Here is a 26,274-nt window from a genome sequence, read left to right as displayed (position 1 = left end):
AAAACACTTATTAATTTATTACACAATCATTTAGAAAACATTCACTAGAAGGAGTCAACTTAATATTATATATCAATACACTACAATACAAAACTCTAAGCTTTTGAGACATTTTGAGCTCCCCTGAAACAGGAACCAAATGGCAGTTTAGTTACTTAGAAGTGAGCAAAAGGCAGAATGTAAGTAGAATAGATTACAAATACTTGTTAGACAGTGCAAATAGTTTCAGTTCACCAGAAGAGTTCAATTCAAGTCAATAGGCCTAGGCCAAAGTCAATGGGCTTGTGTTCTGGATAGGAAAGAGCACTTCTGGTATCAAATGGTAAAGTCTTTGCAAAAGTTCTCCGAAGTAATTTAGGTGAAAATGAATCATATGTTGGGTTACAAGCTTATTAGGCCTGCAAGTTGGGAAGGTTTCACAAACATTTACCGCGAGAGTGGTTTTCTCTCAATCGGATTGGCACAGTACCTTAGTATGAAGAAACAAATGCAGCTGAAGTCGTTGGTTCCTGGCAGTTCCTGCAGATCTTACTGTTCCTGAGCCTCAGTCGTGGGGACAAAAGGGAGGACGTCGGGGGACTCCTGCACTGCACGGGATCGTAGGAAAACGCAAGCAAAATGGAGTCACTTCAGTTCCAGTAGCTGTAGATTCAAGCACACAAGCTGGTGTCCCTCTCCCTGGTTAATCCTAACCAGCCTTGAGAATGGTATCCAGGTGGCTTACGAGTTGATTGGCTCCACCAACTCAAAGGAAGAATTCGTCCGTGAAGGGCTTCTCTGTCGAGAGGAGCTTTGTCGATTCGGACCTGCAGCAAGACTTGACAGGGCAAACCAACGGTCCAGGAGTTGCAGCAGCCACCCTCTTCCAGCTTGTCTTCGGTTCTTTTGTTCCAGTGGTCGACTCTGCTTTCCAGTCCAAGAGACTCGCCTTTTAAACAGTTTTCTCCCATTCATTCCAGCCTAGCTGCCAATCACCCAGCAGGATGGCTGTCCTTGCCGGACAGTCAGCCAGCCAATCACGCCAGAGTGCATTTGGGTCTCCTAGGAGGCTAAGTACAGGGAGTTTCGGGCACCTCCCTCACTTCCTGCCCACCCCAGACAGTCAGACGTCAGAGGCGGTCTTCAGTCCTGAAGCCCGCCATAGGTATGGAAACAAAGGGACCAAACCGGGTTTGGCGCACAGAGACAAACACTAGAAGGACCTTTCCAAAAGGAAATGGCAAAAAAAGAAGACTGGGGCCCGTTTAAACAAAGGGGCTTAGGCGCCATCTTGAGAAACATGGCTCCCACGATTTTTAGCTAACGGTGTTCGCGGTCGGGAAAAATTATGGTAGTTTGTTCTAAAACCACTGCCACCAGCCATTTCGATAGAAAAGGGTAGCATTCGACTGCTACATGAGTTTCTAGACACAGGGGATACTAGGTAACCCCTCCAGCACTCTATAAGAAGATAGGGTGTGCTGGGTCTAGGAATTTAAAAAGACTAGTAAAGTCAATGTAACCTTACATTCTCTGGGAAACAGTAGTTTATCCCAGAGAAGGTATTTAAATCTTTAGGAAGTCCAAAAAGACATCCCTGGGTCACTGCACTGAGGGTGCTGGATAAGCATGGACGGAATGGAAGAGGAGGGTAGAAAAGCTGAATGGGAAGACAGAAAGGCATACATTTCTGAAAAGAAGACAACATTCCAAGTTCAGGAAGGAGTGATTTCCGCAGGTCAGGCAACAACTACATAAGGAAAATGTCCATAGTTTGGGGAAAACTTGGAAAACTGACAGAAAAAAGGTATGTGGTGGATATGGGTGGCCCGGTATGGCAAAGGCTTCTGTGAATTTTGAGAAAAGCAATGCTCTGCTACATTCCCCCGACTACCCACTTAGGAAATCACACATTTTTTGTAATGTTTCACAAAACAAGCAAAACCACAAGCCAAAAACTGAGCCATGGTACACAGGATTTTATATGCTTACGGGCTAAACAGACGTGCTTAGCATGTGTAAATAAGGAAAACAAATGTGGTGAAGAATGGCAAGCATACATTTTTTGAAAGAGCACAGGCAGACCTTTTGAAAGGTAGGTGACCTGTGCAGGCTACAAGAGTGTATAGTGCCTAAAGCAGCGACTAAATGTAGGTCTCATTTGGAAAATGAAAGGGTTGTGTGACAAAGTACAGCAGAAAATGTATGAAAATGTTATGAAAACCAAGCAAACACAACAAATGTAATACCTTCCCGCCTTCCCACAGGTATCGCGATGACAATGATATCTCAAATGTGTGGGCGCACCTACCTGGGTGCAAAGGAAAAAGGCTAAACCACTGATAACCCCAAGTCTTTCCTCAGAGCAGATTTTGAGGGATTTTGCTCTTGTGGACAACCCACAGATTTGGGCAACAGCATCGAAGCCACCAAGTTAAACAGGGAACCCCATGCATTTTTGAAAAGAAGACATCTTTGGGAATCCACAGAGGTCTGACTTGCGCAAATCGCCCCAGAATTTATTACCCACAATCCCTGGCAAAGTCCAAAATTTGGTGAAAAAAATACAATTTTCAGACAATCCCCTGCCAACCTACCGAAACACGCCACCAACAACACATGTCCTACCTTCCCGCATTCCCACTGGTGTCCCGACGAAAATGGTACCTCACATGTGTGGGTGCAACTACCTGGGCATAAAGGGAGAAGACTAAACCACTGATAACCCCAAGTCTTTCGGAAGAGCAAAGTTTGAGGGATTTTGCTATTGTGGACAACCTACAAATTTGGGCCTAGGGTGTCGACCCGACCAAAGAAAACAGGGAACCCATGCATTTCCGAAAAGAAGGCACCCGTGGGAATCCACAGAGGTCTGACTTGCGCAATTCGCCCCAGAATCTATTGCCCACAAACCCTGGCAACGTCAAAAATTTTACAAAAACCCCACCATTTTCAGACATTTCCCCCTGTTAACCCACTGAAACACATGGCCAACAACACTTGTCCTACCTTTCCACATTCCCACTGGTGTCCCGACGAAAATGGTACCTCACATGTGTGGGTGCAACTACCTGGGCATAAAGGGAGAAGACTAAACCACTGATAACCCCAAGTCTTTCGGCAGAGCAGATTTTGAGGGATTTTGCTCTGGTGGACAACCTACAGATTTGGGCCTAGGGTGTCAAAGCCACCAAGGAAAACAGGGAACCCCATACATTTCTTAAAAGAAGCCATCCGTGGGAATCCACAGAGGTCTGACTTGCATGAATCTCCCCAGAATGTATTACCCACAATCCCCGGCAAAGTCCAAAATTTGTCGAAGAAAACATAATTTTCACACATTTCCTACCACCAACCACCGAAACATGCTGCTAACAACACATGCCCTACCTTCCCGCGTTCCCACACTTGTCCTGACGAAAACAGTACCTCACATGTGTGGGTTCACCTACCTGGGTGCAAAGGGAAAAGGCTAAACCACTGTTAACCCCAACTCCTTCGGCAGAGCAGATTTTGCTGTTGTGAACAACCTACATATTTGGGCCTAGGATGTCGAAGCCACCAAGGAAAACAGGGAATCCCATGCATTTCCGAAAAGAATACATCCGTGGGAATCCACAGAGGTCTGACTTGCGCGAATCGCCCCAAGATTGATTACCCACAATCCCCAGCAAATTCCAAAATTTTGCCAAAAAAACAACATTTTCAGACATTGCCCACCACTAACCCACCGAAACACGCCACCAACAACACATGTCCTACCTTCCCGCGTTCCCACAGGTGTTCCGACATAAACAGTACCTCACATGTGTGGGTGCTCCTACCTGGTCACAAAGGGAAAAGGCTAAACCACTGGTAACCCCAAGTCTTTCTGCAGAGCGGATTTTGTGGGAATTTGCTCTTGTGAGCAACCTACAGATTTGGGCCTAGGGTGTCGAAGCCACCAAGGAAAACAGGGAACACCATGCATTTCTGAAAAGAACACCCCTGGGAATCCACAGAGGACTGACTTGCGCGAATCGCCCCAGAATGTATTACCCACAATCCCCGCCAAAGTCTGCAATTTGGTGAAAAAAACACAATTTCAGATATTTCCCCCTGCCACCCCACCTGAACACGCCGTAAACAACACATTCCTATGTTCCTACGTTCCCACGGGTGTCCTGATGAAAACGGTACTTCACATGTGTGGGTGTAACTACCTGGGTGCAAAGGGAAAATGCTAAACCACTGGTAACCCCAAGTCTTTCGGCAGAGCAGATTTTGCAGGACTTTTCTCTTATGGACAACCTACAGATTTGGGCCTAGGGTGTCAAAGCCACCAAGGAAAACAGGGAATCCCATACATTTCCTAAAAGAAGACATCTGTGGGAATCCTCAGCGGTCTGACTTGTGCGCATCACAAAAGAATGTATTGCCCACAATCCCCAGCAAAGTCCGAAATTTGGCGAAAAAAACACACATTTTCTGACATTTCCCCCTGCTAATCCACCAAAACACGTCACCAACAACACATGTTCTACGGTCCCGCGTTCCCACAGGTGTGCCGACGAAAACGGTACCTCACATGTGTTGGTGCACCTACCTAGGCGCAAACGGGAAAGGCTAAACAACTGGTAACCCCAAGTCTTTCGGCAGAGCAGATTTTGCAGGATTTTGCTCTTGTGGACAACCTACAGATTTGGGCCTAGGGTGTTGAAGCCACCAAGGAAAACAGGGAACCCCATGCATTTCTGAAAAGAAGACACCAGTGGGAATTTACAGAGGTCTGACTTGCACGAATCGCCCCAGAATTTATTATCCCCAAAAAAAACAATTTTCAGACATTTTCTTCTGCCAACCCACTGAAATACGCTGCCAACAACACATGTCCTACCTTCCCGCATTCCCACATGTGCCCCAACAAAAACTGTACCTCACAAGTGTGGGTGCAACTTCCTGGGCGCAACAGGAAAAGCTAAACCACTGCTATCCGACCAAAAGGTTTGGGGAGCCAACCTACAGATTTGGGCCTGGGGTGTTGCAGCCACCAAGGAAAACAGGGAACCCCATGCATTCCCTTGGGAATCCACAGAGGTCTGACTTCCGCAAATCACCACGGAATGTATTATCCACAAGCTGCGGCAAAGTCTGAAATTTGGGGAAAAAACTAAATTTTCAGACATTTCCCACTGCCAACCCACCGAAACATGCCGCCAACAACACATTTCCTACTTCCCGCGATCCCACAGGCGTCCCAACGAAAATGGCACCTCATATGTGTGGGTGCACCTAACTGGGAACAAAGGGAAAAGGCTAAACTACTGGTAACCCCAAGTCTTTTGCAGGATTTTACTCTTGTGGATAACCTACAGATTTGGGCCTAGAGTGTCTCAGCCACCAAGAAAAACAGGGAACCCCATGCATTTTCGAAAAGAAGACACCTGTGGAAATCTACAGAGGTCTGACTTGGACGAATTGTCTTAGAATGTATTACCCACAAACCCTGGCAAAGTCCCAAATTTTGAAAAGAAACCTCCATTTTCAGACATTTCCCACCTGGAAACTATTGAAACATGCTGCCACCATCACATGTCCTACCTTCCCACATTCCCACAGCTGTCCAGATGAAAACAGTACCTCACATGTGTGGGTCCACCTACCTGGTTGGAAAAGAAAAAGTGTTGACCATCCACAAGTCCAACGGCAGTCCCATGGAGTCCCAGCAGGGCCCCTGAACGTTCCCCAAGGGAAATTTTGTAATGCTGCCTAGCCAGAGCCCCAGGCTGGTTGGGGGTGATATCTCTGGCCTTGGGTGGCTGATCCTCATGTAGGTTGACCGTCCACAAGTCAAGCAGCGGTTTCAGGGAGTCTCGGCAGGCTCCCCATCCTTTCCCAGAGGGAGACGGTGTAACGCAACCCAGCAAGAGCTCAAAGCTGGGCTGCGTTACAGCTTTTCCCTTTGTGGAAGTATTTGCACACTGCCGAGACTCCCTGGTGGAGAGCTACTTGAGAGCCCCCCCATCCATTTGCGGTGGGGGGCACTCACCTTTTCATTACATAAGTCGCTGGTGGTTTCGGTTGCCCCCCAGCCCCTACCAACAACTTTTTTGTTTTTGATATTTATTGTTGTTTTACCCCTACCCTAGGGGCAGATGGCTACATTACTGTGCACATCTGCCCCCAGGGTGGGTAAAACGTACTGCCCCATGCTTGGGGGGCCCTGTGCCAGGATTTTTGGCGGCCCTCTCCCCCATCCTAAATGGATGAGGGGCATCTCATGTAGCCCTCCCTGGGGGCAGATGAGGGCAGAAATGTACATGAGGTGCCCACATCCACTTAGGGTGGGGGGGAGAGGGCCATTGCCCTTTCATTATATAAAATGCCTGGTGGTCATGAGCCCCCACCCCACCCCAAACTGATATATATTACTGTGACCATCTGCCACAGGGAAGAAAAATGTGCTGCCCCATACTTTGGGGGCCGGGGGCAAGAGGGCCGCTTACATAGTAAGCAGGCCCTTGTGCCCCCACTTCACAAACAGATCCCTGGTGATCTACTGGAACTGCTGGGCAAGGATCGAGCGATCCGTGGCCGATCTGCACCCAGAAATGCTTCAAAGAAGGTGTCGTTGGAAGGGAGAGTCTCCCCTTTCCAACAACACCTCCCTCGATCTGAGCAGCACAATAATGCCTCAGATCGAGGGAGAAAAAGGAAGGACACTCACCTTCTCTTTACACTGCGGCAGCCAGAATGAAGGAACTGTTCAGTGCATGAAATTAAAATACCTGCAGATCGGGATGATGTCATGATGTGTGGTGTCCAACGTCGGAAGACCCTGCAAACAACCAGCGATGCAGTAACCTGATCTTAGAGAAGAGGTGGACCAGTTGTGAGAGACTGAGACAAGAGACCCACAAGCTGCCGAGATGCAGTAGCTAATGGGAAGCAATGGGAAGGATGCTGAAGCTACATGATACCTGAGCAAAGTGGAAACCAATCCCACAACTGGCTAGAGCCCGAGAAGAAGAACCCTGGTGGGGACAGAAGAGGGTCTTGGCAACTGCAGAGGGGCACCAAGAAAAAAAACCTACAAATCTGGGGCAACATTAAACCCACCCTCACAGACAGTATCCAAGAGAATTCAAAAAGCAGATATTTTATAATTAAGGGGATTCCTGAAAATCCTCACCTAAAGAAAGAGAACCAAGGAAGAGTCATCCATAATCTTCCTTGTGGCAGTACTTGGCAGGCGAGTAAACCAAGTCTGCCCATCACGAGAAACAGAGAAATACGGGTCTTGTACCCACACACAAAACCAGGGAGACTTCCTTGGGGCCTGGCTTGGCATGAAAGTGAACCAAGTTGGCCCAGAACCAAGTAAATGGAATACTAGGGTGAGGAAGGTATATCCCCTGGTATGGTGAAGTTGTGAAACTAAGTGAAAGAGAGACCAGGGGAAGGGTGTCATTCACCTTGGTAGTATCAAACTCTGAAAGCCAAGAAACCAGGAGAATGGAGTCATTCACCTGGTAACCAACATTATAAAGACTTTCTAATATAGAGTGTTTAGAGATGGGCAGTGTGTCTGCCAAGGAGAACTGATTGAACTTTGATTTCTGAGTTGGAGAACAGCTTTTATCCGGGGAAGGTAGCCATTCCCCTAAGAAGAAGCCAAAACCTGCAAGTGACGTTTTATCCCCAGTCCAGAAGAAGGGAGTCCTTCTTCTGGAATGAGAAGGTCTACTTTATCTCCAGTTTCGTTTTAAGTTTAAGAGACAGAACTAGGGATTTTTGCATAGGATGATGGACTAATGATTTACACAGACATTCTGATGGAACCTTTAGTGTTTTAGTTGAAGCAGGGAAACCCCTCATAAAAACAGGGAAAGTTAGATTTTCTCTTTATATTACTGACTAATAAAAGTCTATAGCAATCGCCATGCCACCTGTGTGTCAATCTCCTCCTTCTGTACCCTTACACCTCCAAAACATGGATAAGGGCGATCCATGCCTTCTTGAATTTTCACCTGCATTCAACACCATCGACCACTGCATACGTCTCTCCCTCTTTGCTGACATGATGGGATTCTCTGGCGCTGTCTTGAACTGGTTTACCTCCTAACTCTCAGGCAGACACCAGGCTGTCCAAATGAACCTGTTGAATTCTAACTAACTCCAGATCTCATGTGGAGTCCCCCAAGGTTCCATGCTTTCACCAATCCTTTTTAACCTTTGCATGGGGTCTCTGGGCACTCTCCTCAAAGATCCCAATATAGCTATCCACCAATACGCAGATGATACTCAGTTGTACTTGAGACATAAGGACATAATTCATCCCCATGATTACCTGGATGTTAACCGCCGGCCTCAAAGTAAACCCATCCAAGACTGAATTCGTCCTCATCGGTCTGCCCACTAAAACCAACTTGTCCAACAATGGCTCAATGAAATGTGCCTAGAAGGAATTGATCCACAACTCTCAGACTCAGCAAAATACTTTGGTTTCAACATTGACAGCAGCCTGCCCATCCGGAAACACATAGCCAAGAAGTCCCAAATAGCCTGGCTCAGTAAACTCTACCCTTGGAAAAATGAAACCCTTCATCCAGCCGCAAGACTTCTGGACAGTAGTGCAGGCCCTGGTGGTCTCAAACATCGATGGGTGAAATGCTCTCCTGACAGGGCTTCCTGCTGTTCACTTGGCTCTCACAACTCGTCCACAAAGAGCCAACCTCCAAACAATCCTTCTCTTGTCAAGCACCCACGCTCTGGAACTTGACCCCAGTGTCGGCTCGGAATGCCCACACAATTCTTCAGTTTCGCAAATCTCTGAAAACATGGCTCTTTCAACAACACCTGCACAAGGACTAATTCCAATGGATGCTACTGTTAAGCAAAGCCTGTCCAAATGCTGGCTACCCAAACTCTGTACAGCGCTCCATTGCTTTCGAGCTTGGTCCGCACTTTACACAATAAAAACAAATAGAATGGGAGCAGTGTTAAGTAGGGGTTGAGCAGGAGCTTGTTGCGGTACAAAGGTGATGCTTGAAGAAGAGTGGAGCATGAGGGCTAAGAGGGTCGGTTTGATGGTTGGTTTGACTGTGAAGATGTTGGTGTCTGAGCGCGCTGTTTATCTGATCTATTTGATGAAGCATTTGATGGACTGCGGACCATGATGGCCACCAAGGGCAGTTTTCAATGGTCATTTAGATAGTGAAGATGCTGTAGACTGGATCCGCAGTTCGGTTTGATGATCCAACATGGTAGGTTTGACTTGCAATTAAGATCAGCAGCGAAGATGCTGAAAGGGTGAGCGGTGGTCTGAAGGCAGCAGATGCATACAAATATTGTAGTTTGTGCTGAGGCATCAACACGTTTAATTAGTGCAGTTTGGGTCTGGTGGTCAACAGGCTAGAACCTGTAGTTCGAATTCAAAGAGCTTGGTGAGTGTCAAAGGCAGCTTCGGAGGGTGCTAATGGATTGATGTGGTAAAATCACGGATCACAGTGGTTCGATGGGAGAATGCCAGAATCTTGACTGTCTTGGCTCTCAGGTGCTTTGGGTCCCTTTCAGGGCTTCCATGATAAATCAAACATGATGTGGTATTGCATGGCTAGGATGGCATTTTGGTGCAGTCAGTTCAGACATTTGTTTACTGTGCCACAACATGTTTTATTGAACATCTATGATAAACCATGCATGACAAGTGTTCTTATGTTTCTAAACTGCCCTACATTGGAGCCAGTTTGGACATGTTTTCTTATTGCTGCATCGAATCTTTATTGACAAAGCCAAAAGGCATGTGTTCTTATGTGGGGGTGCTGGCATATTTTGGTAGAGCCAGATTGGGCATGTTTTCTTATAGTGTTTTTGGCATTATGTTCAAAGTCAAGATAAATATGTTCTTACATTGGAATACTGGCTTATATTGGTGCAATACAAGTACAATTGTCGTAAGACATGTACTGACTCTCTTTGAATTTGTGTTATTTCTAAAGAAGTTGAATACAATACCTTCTAGAAAGATTGATCTCAAAGACTACACTTATCTGTTTATTGATTATTTTGTTTCATTTTCTTTTTTCTTTTGTAAACATCATCATAATAACAAAACCAGTAATACAAAAATGGCAATCACTCATTAAAATTGCATTAAAAGTTAATACATTTACATTGTGTAAAAACACCTCACCATAGTGTGATCTCATGCATACACACTCATCTTAGTCACTTCCATCCTCATTCACACAAACCATTCAAACTTGTGCAAAAAAGCAGTAATCGCCATTTATTTTTAAAAAAAAAAAAACAATAGGCCTAACCTTCAGACCCTCGATGCTGAACGTTAATTATTGTCCCCTACCAAATGCATCAATTATTTCATATATTGTTGGCATATGTTGTAAATCATTCCACCATATTAAATCGCCACGTTTTTATATAATACAAGAAACACACAATCACATTCCTGAGGACATTTTTAAACTGTTGTCATGTAGACTCGAGTTTCGGGCCTGGCTCAAAGGAAGTATCCTGCCAGGACCCTAATCAGGACAAAGAAACACTCTTGATTCAAGATCAAATTGGTGTCTGTTGGTTGCCTTTGTTGTTTCCATTAAGTTTGTTGTTATTTTCTATGTGTATTCCATTTTCCAAACAATGAAAGGATGAAAGAGTGCCACAGGGAGAAATGAGAGAAAGCATGTATATCTCAATGAGTCTCTTAAATCAACACTACTTGCCTCAAACAACAAGAAAAATAGAACCATATCTATGAAATCAATCTTGGGCAATAATTAGCTTTGTGAAGGCTAATCAATCAGCCAGCATGGAAATGCATGAGCAGAGCCAGGGTGAGCATATTTTTGTAATAGCATATGTTATGGGGAAAGGCATAAAAATGCATTCGGAATGCTAGTGTGGCTGTTGGCAACTTCCATCTATTGGATTTTTTCATGAGTTACCATACAAAACTGGTTACAAACTGTGTGGCTTTTTACTCTTTTTTTTTTTTTTTTTACACAGAAAGTGTACTGCATAATGCACAATTTGACCCATTATTAAAAAATAATTCTCCAAATTAAAATCAAACGTACCAACCCCCACTCGTTAGTGTGTGCTCCCTTGCTACGAAGGGTCACACTTGCATACTTGTGGCAAATATGTATGCATCTCCAATTAAAACATTCCCACCTGCACTGGCCAGACAACGCCCCCTTGTTTGTACATTGGGTGAAAGATGTACGCTTTGATTAAAAAAGCATATTTACATCTTTCACCTAGTGCCGTACGTATCTGCCTCTGCAGCAGCATGATCCTCACTGGAATCACACACACGTGATGGTCCAGGCCGGCCCGGAGTGTGGTGCATCCTGTGCTTTGCGAAGCTTGAAGAGGGTGAGCCCTTTGCATGGCTCGCAAGTGTCGCCCACATTTTGTGTTATGTCACTGAGCTGCATGCAAACTAACCTACCATGATATCTTATCAGATTGCAGACTTGTGACCTGAATATAACCCCAAAGATCTCTGCAAAATATCCTTTTAATCGCTGAGTTCTCTGATAGGTACAGAAGCCTGTGGTCTGGCAGATAATCATAGATGCCTTTAGTATGTGCAGGAACACATCTATGTGGTCTATGAAACATGCTGGTGTGATGAATTGTATTTCCCTCCACAGAAGTACAAGGATGAGTGTGGGTAAAATGGCCCACTCAGTCCTCACATGTCTCCCAACCAAAACCCAACACAATCATAAAGGCAAAACAGGGACAGTTAGCATATATAATGTAGGCTGGGGGAAGGCTATACTCTTAAGAGGGGTGTGAAGATGAACCAGTAGTGACCCAAACAACACTGTATCACAGTCCAAAATAAAAGGAATGTCCAATCAAGTTTCTATAAAAATACACATACCTTATACAAATTGAAAAAACTGTACAAAAACCTACCCCAAATAAAGAAAAGAGAAGGTGCAACAGGATGGAGAAAGAAGCACTCTGGGCATAATTCCAGCGTTATTAGGTAAATCACGAGCCACAAAAAGGCTATACCTTTGATGTAAACGGGAGCGATCATGACCTTACCAGTCTCTCAGGTCCAAGTGTACCGAGGGGGCAGTTCACAGTCAACAGTATCTGGATTCAGTTCTTGGTGGATTCATGGAGTCAGACCCAGTGTTGAATGTAGATGCAAGCGCATTAAGCTCAGCCCGGCACGTTTTATCATGTGGGCCTAAGAAGCAAGTTGGTGTAGATGAGGGGTGAAGTCGGTTGCTCTGTATAAACGGCGGGTGGCTCTCAAGGACGCAGGTTGTGGCAGTTCCAGGATCCCTTCACAGTTGGCCAGGCTGAGTTTGGCTTTAGCCTCTGAAGTGGACGATGAGTGACACTCCAGCGGTTTGAGTCGGCGGGCGATGGTCATTGAAGTGGTGATCTTGGGCGTGTCGGTGTGCAGATCGATGAGGCGGTAATTCAAGGGCTATCTGGGTCAAAAGTTGTTGTAACCCCTGGTTGGAATCAGCAATTTACTTTCCAGTGATTCGGTTGGGGGCATGCCATCGAGCAGTCACTTTTGGCCTAGCGATGATGAGCTTCCTGATAGGACCCGATGCAGTGTTGAGCTGGTTTAAAATGCTAGCAAGTTTGAAGTGTTGGAGGAGCACAACAACCAGTGCCAACCACTTCCCTTTTGTTCCAGGCATGGTAAATATGGAGCGACCTGTTCTGTGCAGTAGAACAGAGAGCTTCGACTGATCTGTCCCACTGGCTGCTCATGGGGACTCAAGGACAGGATGGTTCCATTCAGGGTATGCTCTCCTAGTTTAGGAGATTCATTCACAGAGTGGTAGATCCTAATCCACAAAAGCGGTCACTTCCGATGTGCCCTTGGAGTGGGTAGGATACCGATCTTCCTTCTGTCTATGATGATTCCTTCTTTACCTCAGGCTGAGGACTTTGGAAAGTACAACTTTCTCAAAAGAAGTCCAGTGAGTTCTTGAGAGCGAATCTTCAGTCTTAAAGGATCCGAGAGGATCTGAGGGAATCTGAAGAAGGGGTGAGAGTCCCATGTGATTGGACTAAAGCTAGCCTGCTTTAGTGGTCCATTGCCTACTCTTGAACGTAGTGGAATTTGCCCATTTGATGTCACAGCCAAGGTGCTTTCCTCCAGAGGAAGTGGAGGGGAAAAGAAAAGGGGAGAGACACAGTGAGAACCGAAATGGTGGAAGTCTCCTTCCATTGACCGGAGCCCTCCTGCTTATCAAAGTTCACCCCCTTCCCTTCTCACACAGACCAAAGGCCTTAGAGATGCAGCACCCTTGTGGGAGGCTACACCTTTCGAATGTGTGTGCTCCTTTGATTACCAGGCCCAGGACATCTGCCTGCTCTGTGGCTGTCTCGTGCAGAGGGTGTTACCTCCCCTCACAAAGAGATCAAAGAAGAGGCCCAGCCCTTGAGGTTCATTTTCTGCAATTTTGCAGGCTACACCTCACCTTCCACAGCAGAGCTGACTCACAGGAGCAGACACATGTGTGATATCAATTGGGATGTGCCAGTCATGATCATAAGTAATATCATGCACAATGTCTAATCTCCGGCATGGCTTTATTATAGAGATTATCCTGCTACCACCATGGGTTATTTATGACCATCTTTATTTTGGTACAGGGGCACATATCTTAAATTCCACCCCTTCGCAGCTGAAACTTGTCTGTCACCGCTGTTAAATGGACATCTGTGACCATTGAACCTGCACGGTGCAGCCACTATGAATCAGAATACTGATGCAACAGGACACAGATACATACTATGCTTTTGGGCATGGATCGAATGAAAGGGGAATCTGGTCAGCAGATCACCCTTTCAGAGACGGAATTACCCACATCATTGAATTATTTAATACAAAATTCTAAAAACTGGGATTTGTACCCTTGCCAGAGAGCAATTCCTCACAGCTGACTCTGTACTTTAAGCTGCATTTGGGATACTGTATATGATAGCACCTGGGAATATGTGTCTTTACTTGGAATGTGATTACTAGACCTGACATGTGCAACTATAATTGGTAGAAAATGGCAGTACATGGCTCTGGTACAATATTCATGCCAGCGCCCTTAGCCTCTGTTTGATCTACTGGGTCTAGCACTATCATACCACGACCCCCTCCATGGCATACCAAAGCATCACTCTATTTAAAAATGTGTCTGGTATTTTAAAAAGTCTAAACTCTGCTTTAATTTCGATTTTGGTATTTTATGAAATGTAAGCCTATGTATTTTTTTACACTGGCGATTCACTTCAGGTGATGTCATCAGAGTTACATTTTGTTTTATGTGCTGTCATCAGGATCAAAGGTCATACGACATCCCTTCCTGTGCTGTCATTGGATGTGTGATGTCACTCCTGCTACCCCTGGAATGTTGGTAAATTGATGTCCCTGGCTGAGACTCTGATATACGCTTGTGAGAAGGAGTGTCTTGCGGGGGTGTGGAGGATTACTAAATTTAGTCATTGCAGGTTTAAAAAATATAGGAAGTCTCCTCTCAAAGCAGCAAGAAAAAAGGTGAAGGACAAGATCCATCTGCTTTGATCCTACTAATTTGTGAACAAGTGGCCAAAATTCAGAAGACTACATACCTCTGATTTAGTGAAATTGGCTATATGGTCTACTCTAAACAAATATCAGTGGAGATCCCAAATAGCTTCAGAAACACTAGATTCCTTAAATTGAAAAAAATCAATTCAACACTTTTCAACAAATTCAACACTAGATTCCTGAAATTGAACCACAAGTGGAAGACTTAGAGCTTGTCTCTGAGAGAACAGAATGTTTTTCTTTGTGAAAGAACCTTCATATATTAGGGGTGCCAAACAAAACGGGTGAGCAAGGCATTGAGACATCTGTATCTGAGCAACTTGCCAATTTGGGTAAGAGGGATAAAGATTTGATATAAATTGACTTAACTGAACAGATGCAACAGATTCACTGGGGGTCAATGTATCATTCAGCTTAAAAGAAAAACAGCACTATTACAAAAGCGGCAGATGCAGATGCAAAAGAATGCTAAATTGAATCCAGGCATGAGAAGGAGGGGACTGGAGAGAGGCACAGCAGTGTAGAGGGACTGAATTAGGAGTGTATTGTAATGTAATATGGCATTTGCATAGTGCCTATTCCCATTGGTATGGCATCAAAGTGCTGCAGTTGAACGTACTCCGTCTGTGGGGTCGCCAAGTCCCTGCTAGCGACCCATGTCGAGCTGGCTTGTGATGGGTGCTGTGCGGTTGTCTGGAGAGTATGCAAGTCCAGGAGAGTGTGAATAAGTCAGAATTCTGTCCTCGGTCTCAAAAGCAAGTGAAGAATCTGGGGTTCCAAAAGCAAATGAAGAACCTGGGGTCCAGGATAGTCTACCATGGTCCTCAGGACAGTTCCAGGAGCTATCTGGAGCAATATACATTTTCAAAAATAGAAGCAGATGCAACTGGTGTGACAACCAGATGTTTTTGTTTTACCTATGTCCCTCCCCCTTTCAGGCTTCCTTGTTTAAGTACATGTGAATGGGGCGGGCAGTATCCCTGTCTTCTTGTGGATAACTTGCTGCTTTCATAGTTTCCTCGTTCTGTACAGTAGTAGTGACACAGGCAGAAGTTGGGTCCTAAACCACAAATGTCAAGACTTCAACTTGATTTCAGATTTTGTGCTGCCCCAGACATGTTTTTTGTATACATTAAAAGGACATTAAAGGGACATCTGGCAACTTCAGCCTACCTGAATAAATTCCTTGCCCTGTCCACTAAAGGGAAACAAAACTGATACAAGAGTGGTATGGTATTGAGAGGTGAAGGCTTAAGAAAAGGCTAGTAGTACACAAAAGACAAAGACGAACATATGAAAAGAAAACATAAGGACCAGGGAAGATAGAGGCTGGCAGTTTGGACATTTTTTTGTATACCATTTTCAATACCTTCATCCCTCTCCACCTCTCTAACTACAGGCATCTATTGTAATACACAATTCTTTTGATTTTTGGGGAAACCAGTGTTGCGTTCCTCAAATTTCTCTAGGCTTCCTTAATCTTCCAAACGTCTTCTGAGTTGATACGGCTGCCCACAAATGTCTTCTGCTGCCTCTGTCTGGCTCACTTCTATGCTCCCTGTGGTGAATCAGAAGGAGTCGGAAATGTTATAAACATGTTCAATGGGTTTTTGTTTTAATTTTAAAAAAATGGCTGACTAGCACTATCACCACGAGGGAATTTCCCTACCTAACAAAGCAAAAATTAAGGGTGCACGCCTAGTCCAAAACCTAACTACTAACCCGCCGTATCACTTTTGAAAATACCTATCTAAAGGAAAAAGCAAGGCTAGCCCATCAGCCTCAGTGTGGCCTTCTGCCTAACCCACTTCTAGTAGACTTGCTCACAGTGGCAAAGTTTTTTAAATATACAACAGTATATTTTCTCACAATCTTCAAATAGAGTCTCTTAATGGAAATTATAATGATCTTCTGTAATTGAGTTTCGCGTCCTCCTGTCCACTGCCACCCTGCCACTTGATAAAGAAAACTTTTCTTTCCGACATTCTTCTCATGCTTTATCTTCAGATGTGCACATCTCTTCAGGAGGACTTGGCAAGACAACTCTCAGACATCCACCTTTGAGTATTGGGATTCCCCACACACCTACGCTACTCTCCTGGATGTCTTTATTTTACAATTGCAATATTCACTATCATGATCGGCTATTTCCGCCTTGGCAAACAATGTTCAATCTCATTCTGTTTTCGCAGGGTTGTGTGCCTGGTAAACTCAAATTCTCATACTCCTGGCAGCTCTTCCAGCCGGACATGCAATGTTTGTAACATTTTCCCCCTGGTTTCATGGGGCTGTGTGCCCAGTAACCTTGCTTAAACTCTTGGTGGCTCTTACAGATGTGACATGCAATGTTCGTAAAGTTTTCCCACTGTACTTGCAAGCAGAGGCATAGACAAGGTAGGGCCTGAGCGGGCAAGGCCCACCCAAAACCTGTAAATGCTCACTCAGCAGCACCATGTGGGCATTTACAGATGTCAAAGTCACTGCGGTGGGCCCAACCACATTAGCTTCAGGCACCACTTGTTAGACAATCCTGGCTACGCCACTGCTTGCAAGAGTTTCTGTACTCCATGAAACTAACCTTTCCAGGACTTCCTGGCGTCTCCAAATCGGCAGTGGTTGTGTTCCGGACCATGCTGCTTCCAGCAGAGCAGGCGCTTGTTGGGTGGAGCTCGGCAATCCCGGCTCCTCTCCAGTCTCTGGTCTTGGCACCTGTTGCAGTGCCCCGGTCCCACCACTGTTTGTCAGTGGTCACGCCACCAGAAAAGATGGTTGTCTTCCTGTCGAGTCTTGTTCCCTGACCGGAGCCTTTTCCTTGGGCAAGACACCCTCCGTCCACCCTCCATCTAGCCGGACTCTTTCCACTCGCCACTGCTGTATCCACGGCTCAACGTGGCTCCACCTCTCCAGGACTGAGTCACCTCTGTGTAGAGGTTGTTCTCATGCCCCCGTAGTAGTCTCTCTTCCTCCATTCACAATTCACACTCTTTAAACACGTCAATGTAACAACAAGAATTGTTCCCGTCTTCCTTGACTATGGTATTCAGGCAGTGTTCAGCATTACCTGAAGCCAATAGAGACAAAGATTGATCTCTGTTGAATATGGTCTTTACAGGAGATGCCAAAGCCCATACATGCAGACTAGGTGGTTTGGACTGGCAGCTTCATCGTGGAATGGGAGTCCTTGTCCTCAAGAGGGGAGGTGCTCCTCATGAAGTTCCACTTGCCCAGACCTCTAGGAAGGCTCACTTCACTAGCCTCAAAGGAGGTGGTTCCCCTCTGGGGAGATGGGATGTATTGTCCAGATTCATCACAACTCGCTTTCTGCAAGTGTACATTTGTGGTATGCACCGATACAGCCAGGGAGGATTGTTAATCTAGGATCAAATGATCCTTTGTGGAAGCAGCAGCATCCTATGTGAGAGGAAAGCCTGCCCTGGAACTGCAGCTAAATAATACTTGTGTGTAGCTGCTGCCTTTCCCCCATACTATACTATTATTCCTATCTATTGATAATGCTAATTTGTTTGAAAAAGAGTGAAGTAAACACATTGCAAATTTGTAAACCTTGCATTTTAAAGCCGTATTAGTATACAATACCATTAGAAGATTTTCAGCAGCGTATTCAATTTCCTTAACAAATGCCATGCTGTACCCAATACTGCCCAGTACAAAAGAAAAACAAGTATTACAGGAACGTAGGAAAAGGTGGTATGTCAAAAAGTATTCTTAATCTAAAAGTGTATTATCACAGTATTTTCACAAAGACGTTTTCGTGATCTAAAACCTAATATCGGTAGCAAATAAAATAGCAACGTTTCTGCATCCCATTTCCTATTTGCCCTTTTCTATTTTGTTAATCACAAAATAGTTAATGGAGGATTCAACCGAGAATCCAATGTGTGTTTTCAGTTATTATTTATTCTCACATATACCTAATACTTAGTCTTTTAGATATTAAAACAATATGAATTTCATCTGCTTATTCTGTGCATTTTTGGCCGCTTTGATTGTTTCTAGTTGCAAAGGTTTTCATTTTTCTTGGACCATCATGTGGTCTGTTATTTTTTTTTTATTTAATGACGTTACTTATGAGGCTGACTACCTGATTTTTTTCTTTTGTTTTATACATCAAACGTAATGTCCTATGTGCAATCTTATTTGTATAGATTTCCTCAAAGTTCCTCCATTGTTTGTATGAATTTCCTTTGGGAAATCAAGATTATGTGGAAGAAATCAGTAACTTTTGGAGGTTTCTCTCCTGGATATGTCAGTGTGCGTGATTCTTTCAGGCAGCTGATTAGGTAGAAGGGTTTAAAAGGTTTCTTTATACACGTGTTATGTTATCTTGCATTTGTAACACACCTGCTACCATAGTTTATGCTATTGAAGTTCTTTGCTTGTCAGAGAGGCAAAGAAGGAGGAGTCTTATTATTATTATCATCATCATCATCATTATTGTTATTATTATTATTATTAGGGCATTTATTAAGTGGAGTCCTAGCTTCAGGAAGCAACAGAGCACTTTAAAATCATAGGGGTTAGAACAGTTAGGGGGTAGAGAAGCAAGGGAGTGGGGATCTAACAGGGGAGGGAGGGCAGTTGTCAGCAATGGATATACATGTAACCAGGGCTAGAAACTAAGGGTCCAATCAACCAGTCTCAGGTTTGGTGGGGGAGTGGATGGTGTATGGGCCTAGGTTTTAGGAGGAGCAATTCAGTAATAGTAGGGAGGAGCAAAGTCAGGTAGATAGTTGGAATGAGGGCGAGGGATAGATAAGATGCTCAGGAAGGCATGTGAAGGAACAGGATGGAAGATATAGGTGTACAATTGGATAGAATGTACCGTGAGACTTAACTGCATTGTATGGGGTGCAGCGCCGAAAGGAGAGACCTCTGGAGAGAGATGTTTGCTGTGCCAGGCTGTATTTCTGCAATGATCTCACTTCATGGCGAGCCTGAGCATGATGAAGCCATGGCCAAGAAAACACACAGGGCAAAGCCCTTCTACTTACTTCCCTAGGCCCTAACAACATTTAGAAAGGGTTATATGTCAAAAATCCATATTGGCCAGGTTTGCAAAAGCTCCCTGAAAAGCAAGCCATAAAACCTACACATTTTTGATGTTCCTAATTTAAGTCATGTTTGCCGGAATCATTTTTTAAAAAATAAATCTATATCTACTTAAACAAAACCCTATGCTTCTGGGCAGAGTGATTAAGAAAACAAAGCCTGTCATTGTCTCAGCAATGGTCAGTTTGAGCCTTCCACAGTAAAATTAATTGAAACCGATGCCTTATTTGCCAATTATTGAATATGCTTAAACTAATATTAGGTTGTAACCGAAACTGATCACATTGGAAAAATCTCATCTTCCTGGATGAAATAGTGGAATGGAAAGATCATTGTCAGGGAGGCTTGGTACTTTTAATGATTTATACAGATATTGATATGTGATGCTGAATTAAGTTCAGTTTAAGGCCACACTGAGACCATATATTGTTTTTGCGCCCATGTTTTTCATTCTTTGTGAAATTGGAATTAGTTACTCCACAGCTGTCTGCAATAGGACAGCGTACAAAATGTCTCTTGGAATCCCTTGCATTGAAGAACTGCTCAAATTGATCATATAAATGCTGCCACTTCTTCAAGAAAAGAGAGTTCAAGAGAAAGAACCCCCGAGTTGATAGATTATTGTTCTACTATTGAACCATGATTTGCACCTCCTCCAACCCCCTGCCTTTTTTATGTTGCTTTTCAAGCAGGTTTCTGGCTTTTCCCATTAAGACTTTGATATGGTAAATTGGCACAATAGTGGACAGTGGTCTTCATTAAAAATAGTCATATTTTAGTGTAAATGAAAGGTCTACGAGTTTGCCATTATATTGTTGTTTGTTTATTTATGAACTTAACAATAAAACTTGCCAAGATGGTGTTTAGTAGCATCTTCCCAGAAAGCGGTGTTAATTATGTTATTTTTCCATTCCTTTGATATAATTTACATCTACAATCAAAAGGTTTCTGTTGAAACCACTTCAAATGAAATGTCAAGATATTCTATTATTGGTTGCAAGTCTGTAACATCCAGTTGGACATCTAGAGAACATTAATATATATATCAGCTCAGCGTAGTGAGACTAAATTCCCCTAAAGACCTTACAGTTCTGGGACACCTAGAACCCTCTGATAATCCAAATGTCTCCTTCCAAGGAAATTGGGGTTTCTTCTAATAAACTTGAAGAATTGTAGCAAGACATAATTGTCCTTTTCCTGTAAGTTCTATGTTCACCATGGAACATCTTAATTCAGCATACAACTTAAATGGCCGGCTTTTGTCAACTCTTTCCATCCTAACATGCATGATAGCTGAATGGGGCATGCAAAGTCCCCCACACAAGGTACTACTATCTACAGCTTGTGAATCTCAACATGTTGATCACAGATTGTTGTGGCATGGTAATAATAGCATATGTAATTCTATGCCCTCACCCATGTAGAGTATTGTAGAAATCTAGGTTTCGAATGCATTTGCACCAATGGTATTTTCCTGTTTGTGATAAAGTTTTTGTTGAACACTGATTCTCATAATTGTAGATTTAAGAACCTGAGCTGGACTTCTAATTGGGGTATATTTCTATCATAAAGTTGCATGGGATTAAGTAAAGTTCTCATGTTTAAAAAATCTCTTTCAGGAATTATTTTTAGCAATGGTGAGCGATGGAAACAGCTACGTCGCTTTTCCCTCATGACTCTGAGAAACTTTGGGATGGGAAAGAGAAGCATTGAGGAGAGGATTCAAGAGGAAGCCCAACATCTTGTGGAAGAACTCAGAAGAACTAAAGGTTAGACTTTGTGCATGATCCAGCAAACACATCTGGTACACCTGGTGCTAACCTCATTTTTCAATTTCTTTGTTTTTTTTTATTGTTGTAAGCTTTAAATTCAAATTAACAAGGGGGGTCCTGGGAGTCCCTCTGCCAGACATTAGTCCTGGTTACGAGAGACTTACCCATAGTCTTTAGCTCACTATATTTCACAGAGAAGAACTATCCAAAACATATCAGTCTTTGTCCTGCCCTGGGGCAGTCCAGCACCGAAATGCTAGGCAATTCTCCTCTGAACAAGAGTACCAACAGTAATCCCAGACACGTGTTTCGGTCTGGTTGAACCTCATCAGTAGGGTGTAGCTGTGCCTCTCTAAAAATAGTGAGCAGGGGGTCCACCACGTTGGGATTCCCCTAGTAACTTAGTGTGAGACCCAAAGTTACTTAAATATGCAAATTAACATGCAAATGGATAATTCTCCTCTGTGAAAGATAGTGAGCTAAAGACTCTGGGTAAGCCTCTTGTAACCAGGACTAATGTCTGGCAGAGAGGCTCCCAGGACCCCCTTGTTATTTGCATGCTTTAAATTCAGACAAACCTTCCCCAAATCTATAAAGTTTAAATAAATAACAATACATTCAAAATGTAAAAAAATAACACCAACAATTTACAGACATTTTGATTCAGACAGTTGAAGTAAAAACTTTTTTAATCAATTAACCAAGGCAATAATCAGTGAATTCTGTCAACTCAAAAGCATTCAGTTCCAAAAAGCCTTGACGATAAGTGTCTTTATGCACACAATTAAAACAAAATTAAAGATACTGAGACAATAAGGCTAGGCAATGTACGCACAGGCAGTTTGGTGTTTCAATTTTGTGTGCACTATTACACAGCCTACACGTTTGATTTATGCAAATAAAACCTTGTCATGAACCTACTTTCAAACTGTCTCGATGGAAATGTACAAATATATGTTCGAATAGAACAATGTTTCAGGAAAACCATCACATAACTTTTTGAAGGATTTCATAATGGCACCATTTTCTTTCAAAAAGTGTAAATAACCAATCTTGTGGAACATCTTTGCAATTTTGCCCGCTAAGTATGACCCTCCCAAGTGGGGAGCTTGATGGAATTCAAAGTGGTAGAAAGAGTTCCTGTGGAATACTGGGCTCAGGGATTTAATCCCTGGATATTCTCAATACACAAGAAGAACCAGGCGGGCCGGAAAGTTGTGTTAGGTCTATGTTACCTCAACCTTTATTTACCCATAGAAAAATTGGTGACTCCTGCTGAGATTTCAGAGTCTCTCTGCGCTGGAGATCGGCAATGTGATTTGGACCTGAAGGACGCTTACTTGCATATACAAATATGCAATTCCCATCGACAATACCACAGATTTTCTGTCATGGGCAAGCATTTTCAATATAGAGTTCTCCTGTTTGGGCTAAATTCAGGGCCAAGAGTCTTCACAAAGATTATGGGCCGCATTATAATGCGCCGGTCCGGAAACAACGGTGCCGGTAAGCATACTGGCACCGTTGTTACTGGACCAGCACATTACAACTCTGCCAGGCGGGTGCACCGCCCGCCCCCAGCTGGTCAGCTAACAACCCATAACAATGTCAGTAAGCAATACCAGCCAAAAAATCAAACCTCTATTCACTCCTCTTTAAACTATACACAAATAACAATTATTAGTAGACTTATAAACAAACGCAAGTTACGCACTTGACGTTTTATATATGGCTCAGTATAAATATAACTCAACATAACAACGTATAGTGTTCATTATTTTCGTCAAGTCGCACATTCTCTCGACGCTGAATTATTCAATATGGATACAGCACAAATGTCATTTTTAATCACAAAAATAGTATGTCGAGTTGAACTTGCATAATGTTAGGGAGTTCCATTCTCTCTGTGTAATGCAGAGTGTCTGCTCCGAGCAACAGATTGCTGAAATTGAAACTTAATTTTCCAATGTCCACTTTTAATATAGTAAATGTTATCATTTTTGTGGGTATTCAACACCTTGTGTCCTTCTAGCCTAGTGGTTGCTGACTTTTGCTCAAGGCCAAATAACAATAGAAGCATGTTTTCAGAGATTGAAGCCGGTGACGGGTAGATTTTGTGAAAGAATGGCACAATAATAAAACAGACCGGACAAGACGCATCAGTGTGACTTGATTAATTTCTTCCATTCCCTCAAGCATCAGCCCACGACCTGACTTTCACTCCATGGAGAGATGAGCCCAGCTTACCCAAGTGGAATTCGAAATACGCCTGAAAAATAAACTAATTGTAGGCTGGCATCCACCAATGCAGCACGATCATGAATACTGTTTTACCGATCACTAGTGCGGGTTATGACCATATGTGATGTCATTACTGATGCAGTGGCCTCTCAAAAGGCAACAACCTTCATTCTAGAGTCTCAACTTTCTCGAACAGCAGACAGCTTTGCTGATATTTTTTGAATTTGGTACAATTAAACCTTGTTAAAACCTGCAAGCTATCTCTTGGCTTCTTTCCCTAGAGGGTTGTATTCATTCTGTTGTGAGCGTAACAGGGGACAGCCTTCAATTGCACGCCGCCTACTATAATTGATGCATGTCCATTCAGACTATCTATCGCACCTGAGGCAACCCTGTCTACGTTCATGCAAGACAGGTGACATTGCGTGCCCATACCAAGTAAGTTGCATTCATGCTCTGACTAAGCCTTGTGCCAATCGGCTGGGCGAGTGCATATGGTAAGCAAGGATGAGCATTAGACCATTTTTTGGAGTTGTTCCCTAACTTTCTAGTGCAGCCCTAAGAAGTGGGTAGCCTTGTGCTCAACATTGCAGTAGTGCGTGAGAGCGCATATTTGCACCTGTGAAGCAAAAAGCAGTCCTTCTTGGGAAGGCAGTAGCAAGTCAGGAAGGGGCCTGAGGCTATGAAGAATTGGTTCCCACTAATCGAGTAGGATGTGCCCTTAGCAGCAGATCAGTTTTCAAAAGGTGAGAATAGCTGGGGAGTGCAGGCTAAGCCAGCCAACGTATGGATATCCATGCGTCTAAGGTATCGGTGTGCCGGTCAGAAACCGTCAAGTGATGCAAGGTCTTGATCCATTTAGCCAAATGGAGCCATGGAAAAGATCTTATGTCTGTGAGGACATGCTTTTTACCCCTTTCTATTACCCTTTCATCACACTTATTGTTGACAGGACGCACCACCACCTCGTACATATATAAAACAGATACCTTATTGTAACAACTTATTGCGTCTGCTACGGAGAAAGTCTGTTAGGACAGTTTTTTATCTTCTTACTCAAGCTCTTTGCTCCTCCACCCACAACTCCCTCAGGGTCAGTCGCTTCTCCAAGCAACAAGTTGGTGCTTGATATTTCTTTGTCTGGGGCCTCCCTCTGGAACAGCCTCCCTGCCTCTATCATATCATTTCAGTAATGCCATGGATAGTAGACCCTATCCGTTGTACCGTGATGCTCAGCAATAAAATCACATGGTGTAATGAACTGGACAATACATTTTTCTGATCCAGTGATACTCATATACTAGGTACAGTATAAACCTATAACTTTTAATCTGTGTAAGGGGATTCAATTCAGCACTACAGCTAAATTAACGCCTAGTCTAGAATACTGAATGAAAACCCTTATTGATATATCTTTATGTCCAGTTCATGCGTTCTGGATGACTACCCCTATATAACACCCCTCTCTTGGAATCCCCCTGACCCCACTGAGCCAAGAAGTAGTTCTGTTTTGCAAGTTTAAAAGGTTTATTTGATAATTTAAACAATAGATATATATCACCCTTTATAGTAAATTAATAATTGAATATCACACTTAATCTGATATGATAAATATTAACAACGGAGAATCTGGCACTAACACGCTTCTCTATAATCAATAAGGAGTTGACATGAAATGGATAAGGTAGCACACTGGTAAATAGGTACAGAAGTATAATGTGGTAGAGAATGCTTTATAAGGTTCAAGGAAATGCAAGGTTGAATGAATGAAATGCAGTATAGAAAACAACTTGATATGATTTCAGCAAAACAATGTTATCACTTTTCTCTGGCAATCCCCTCCCCCCTTTTATGCAATGCAAGGAAATGGAAGGAAAACACACAGTTCTCAGAAATGCAATCAAATGTGATTCAGTTCACCCCAGCAAGCTTAGACTACAGAAGTTTGAAAACACAGGCCCAAATTGCTTTGATATGTGCTGGCAATGAATTGAAAAGTATGCTAAAATACTTTTAATTCCCTTTCAGAGGTTCAGGGTGATTGGTATCTAGTTAATATTAGTCCAGGCTCACACTAGCAATGATGCAGGGATAGTTAGCAGGTTAAACGAATTTCTGGCAATGGAAGGCAAGCAGCAGCAGCTTTTTACACGTGAAGAAATTTGCAAATCGCGGCAAAATTCGCGGATGCGCCGAGCGCTATTACAGAGGAACCACAAGGACTATCTCTATCGTTTCGGGGTCCTAGGAAAGCCTAGGATCTCAGCTTCCAAATAAAAGTTACTGCAAGTCTCTAGCACAAACGGTTGCCGAGATATGAGCGATTGAATAAAGGTCATTTTTCAGATTTGAAATTTTAAACGCACACTTTTTCAGCTTTAAAAATGATGGCAGGATAACATAATTGCTAAGCTGCAGTTCTACTTAGATAAAAAATGGATTGAATTATATTATTTTAACTAGGAGATTGGTTCTGCACAGTTTTCTAGGTACTCACACTATATTCTTGAGTGAAATGGGCCTCATCACGGATCTGGTCAGGGTTTTAAATTCGCCTCTGGTCTCTGCACTTCACAGTGATCTGGGTCAGCTCTCTCTGGTTCTCTGGTCTGGGTCTCTAGTTCTGGATAGATTGAA

At 43.5% G+C, this 26,274-nt stretch overlaps 1 protein-coding gene across 1 annotated transcript in view; it reads left to right on the top strand.

Moving 5' to 3' along the window:
• Positions 1-26,274, top strand: part of LOC138566772 (cytochrome P450 2G1-like) — a 747,200-nt gene that overhangs the window by 239,460 nt on the left and 481,466 nt on the right. The window contains exon 3 of the mRNA XM_069644419.1: positions 21,244-21,393. Coding sequence (XP_069500520.1) covers positions 21,244-21,393 — 150 coding nt within the window. The remainder of the gene's footprint in view (positions 1-21,243; positions 21,394-26,274) is intronic.

The sequence above is a fragment of the Ambystoma mexicanum genome, chromosome 2p, assembly GCF_040938575.1.
Source record: "Ambystoma mexicanum isolate Mex_15411 chromosome 2p, UKY_AmexF1_1, whole genome shotgun sequence".
Taxonomy (NCBI): Eukaryota; Metazoa; Chordata; class Amphibia; order Caudata; family Ambystomatidae; genus Ambystoma; species Ambystoma mexicanum.
This window is presented reverse-complemented; position numbering and strand designations above follow the sequence as displayed.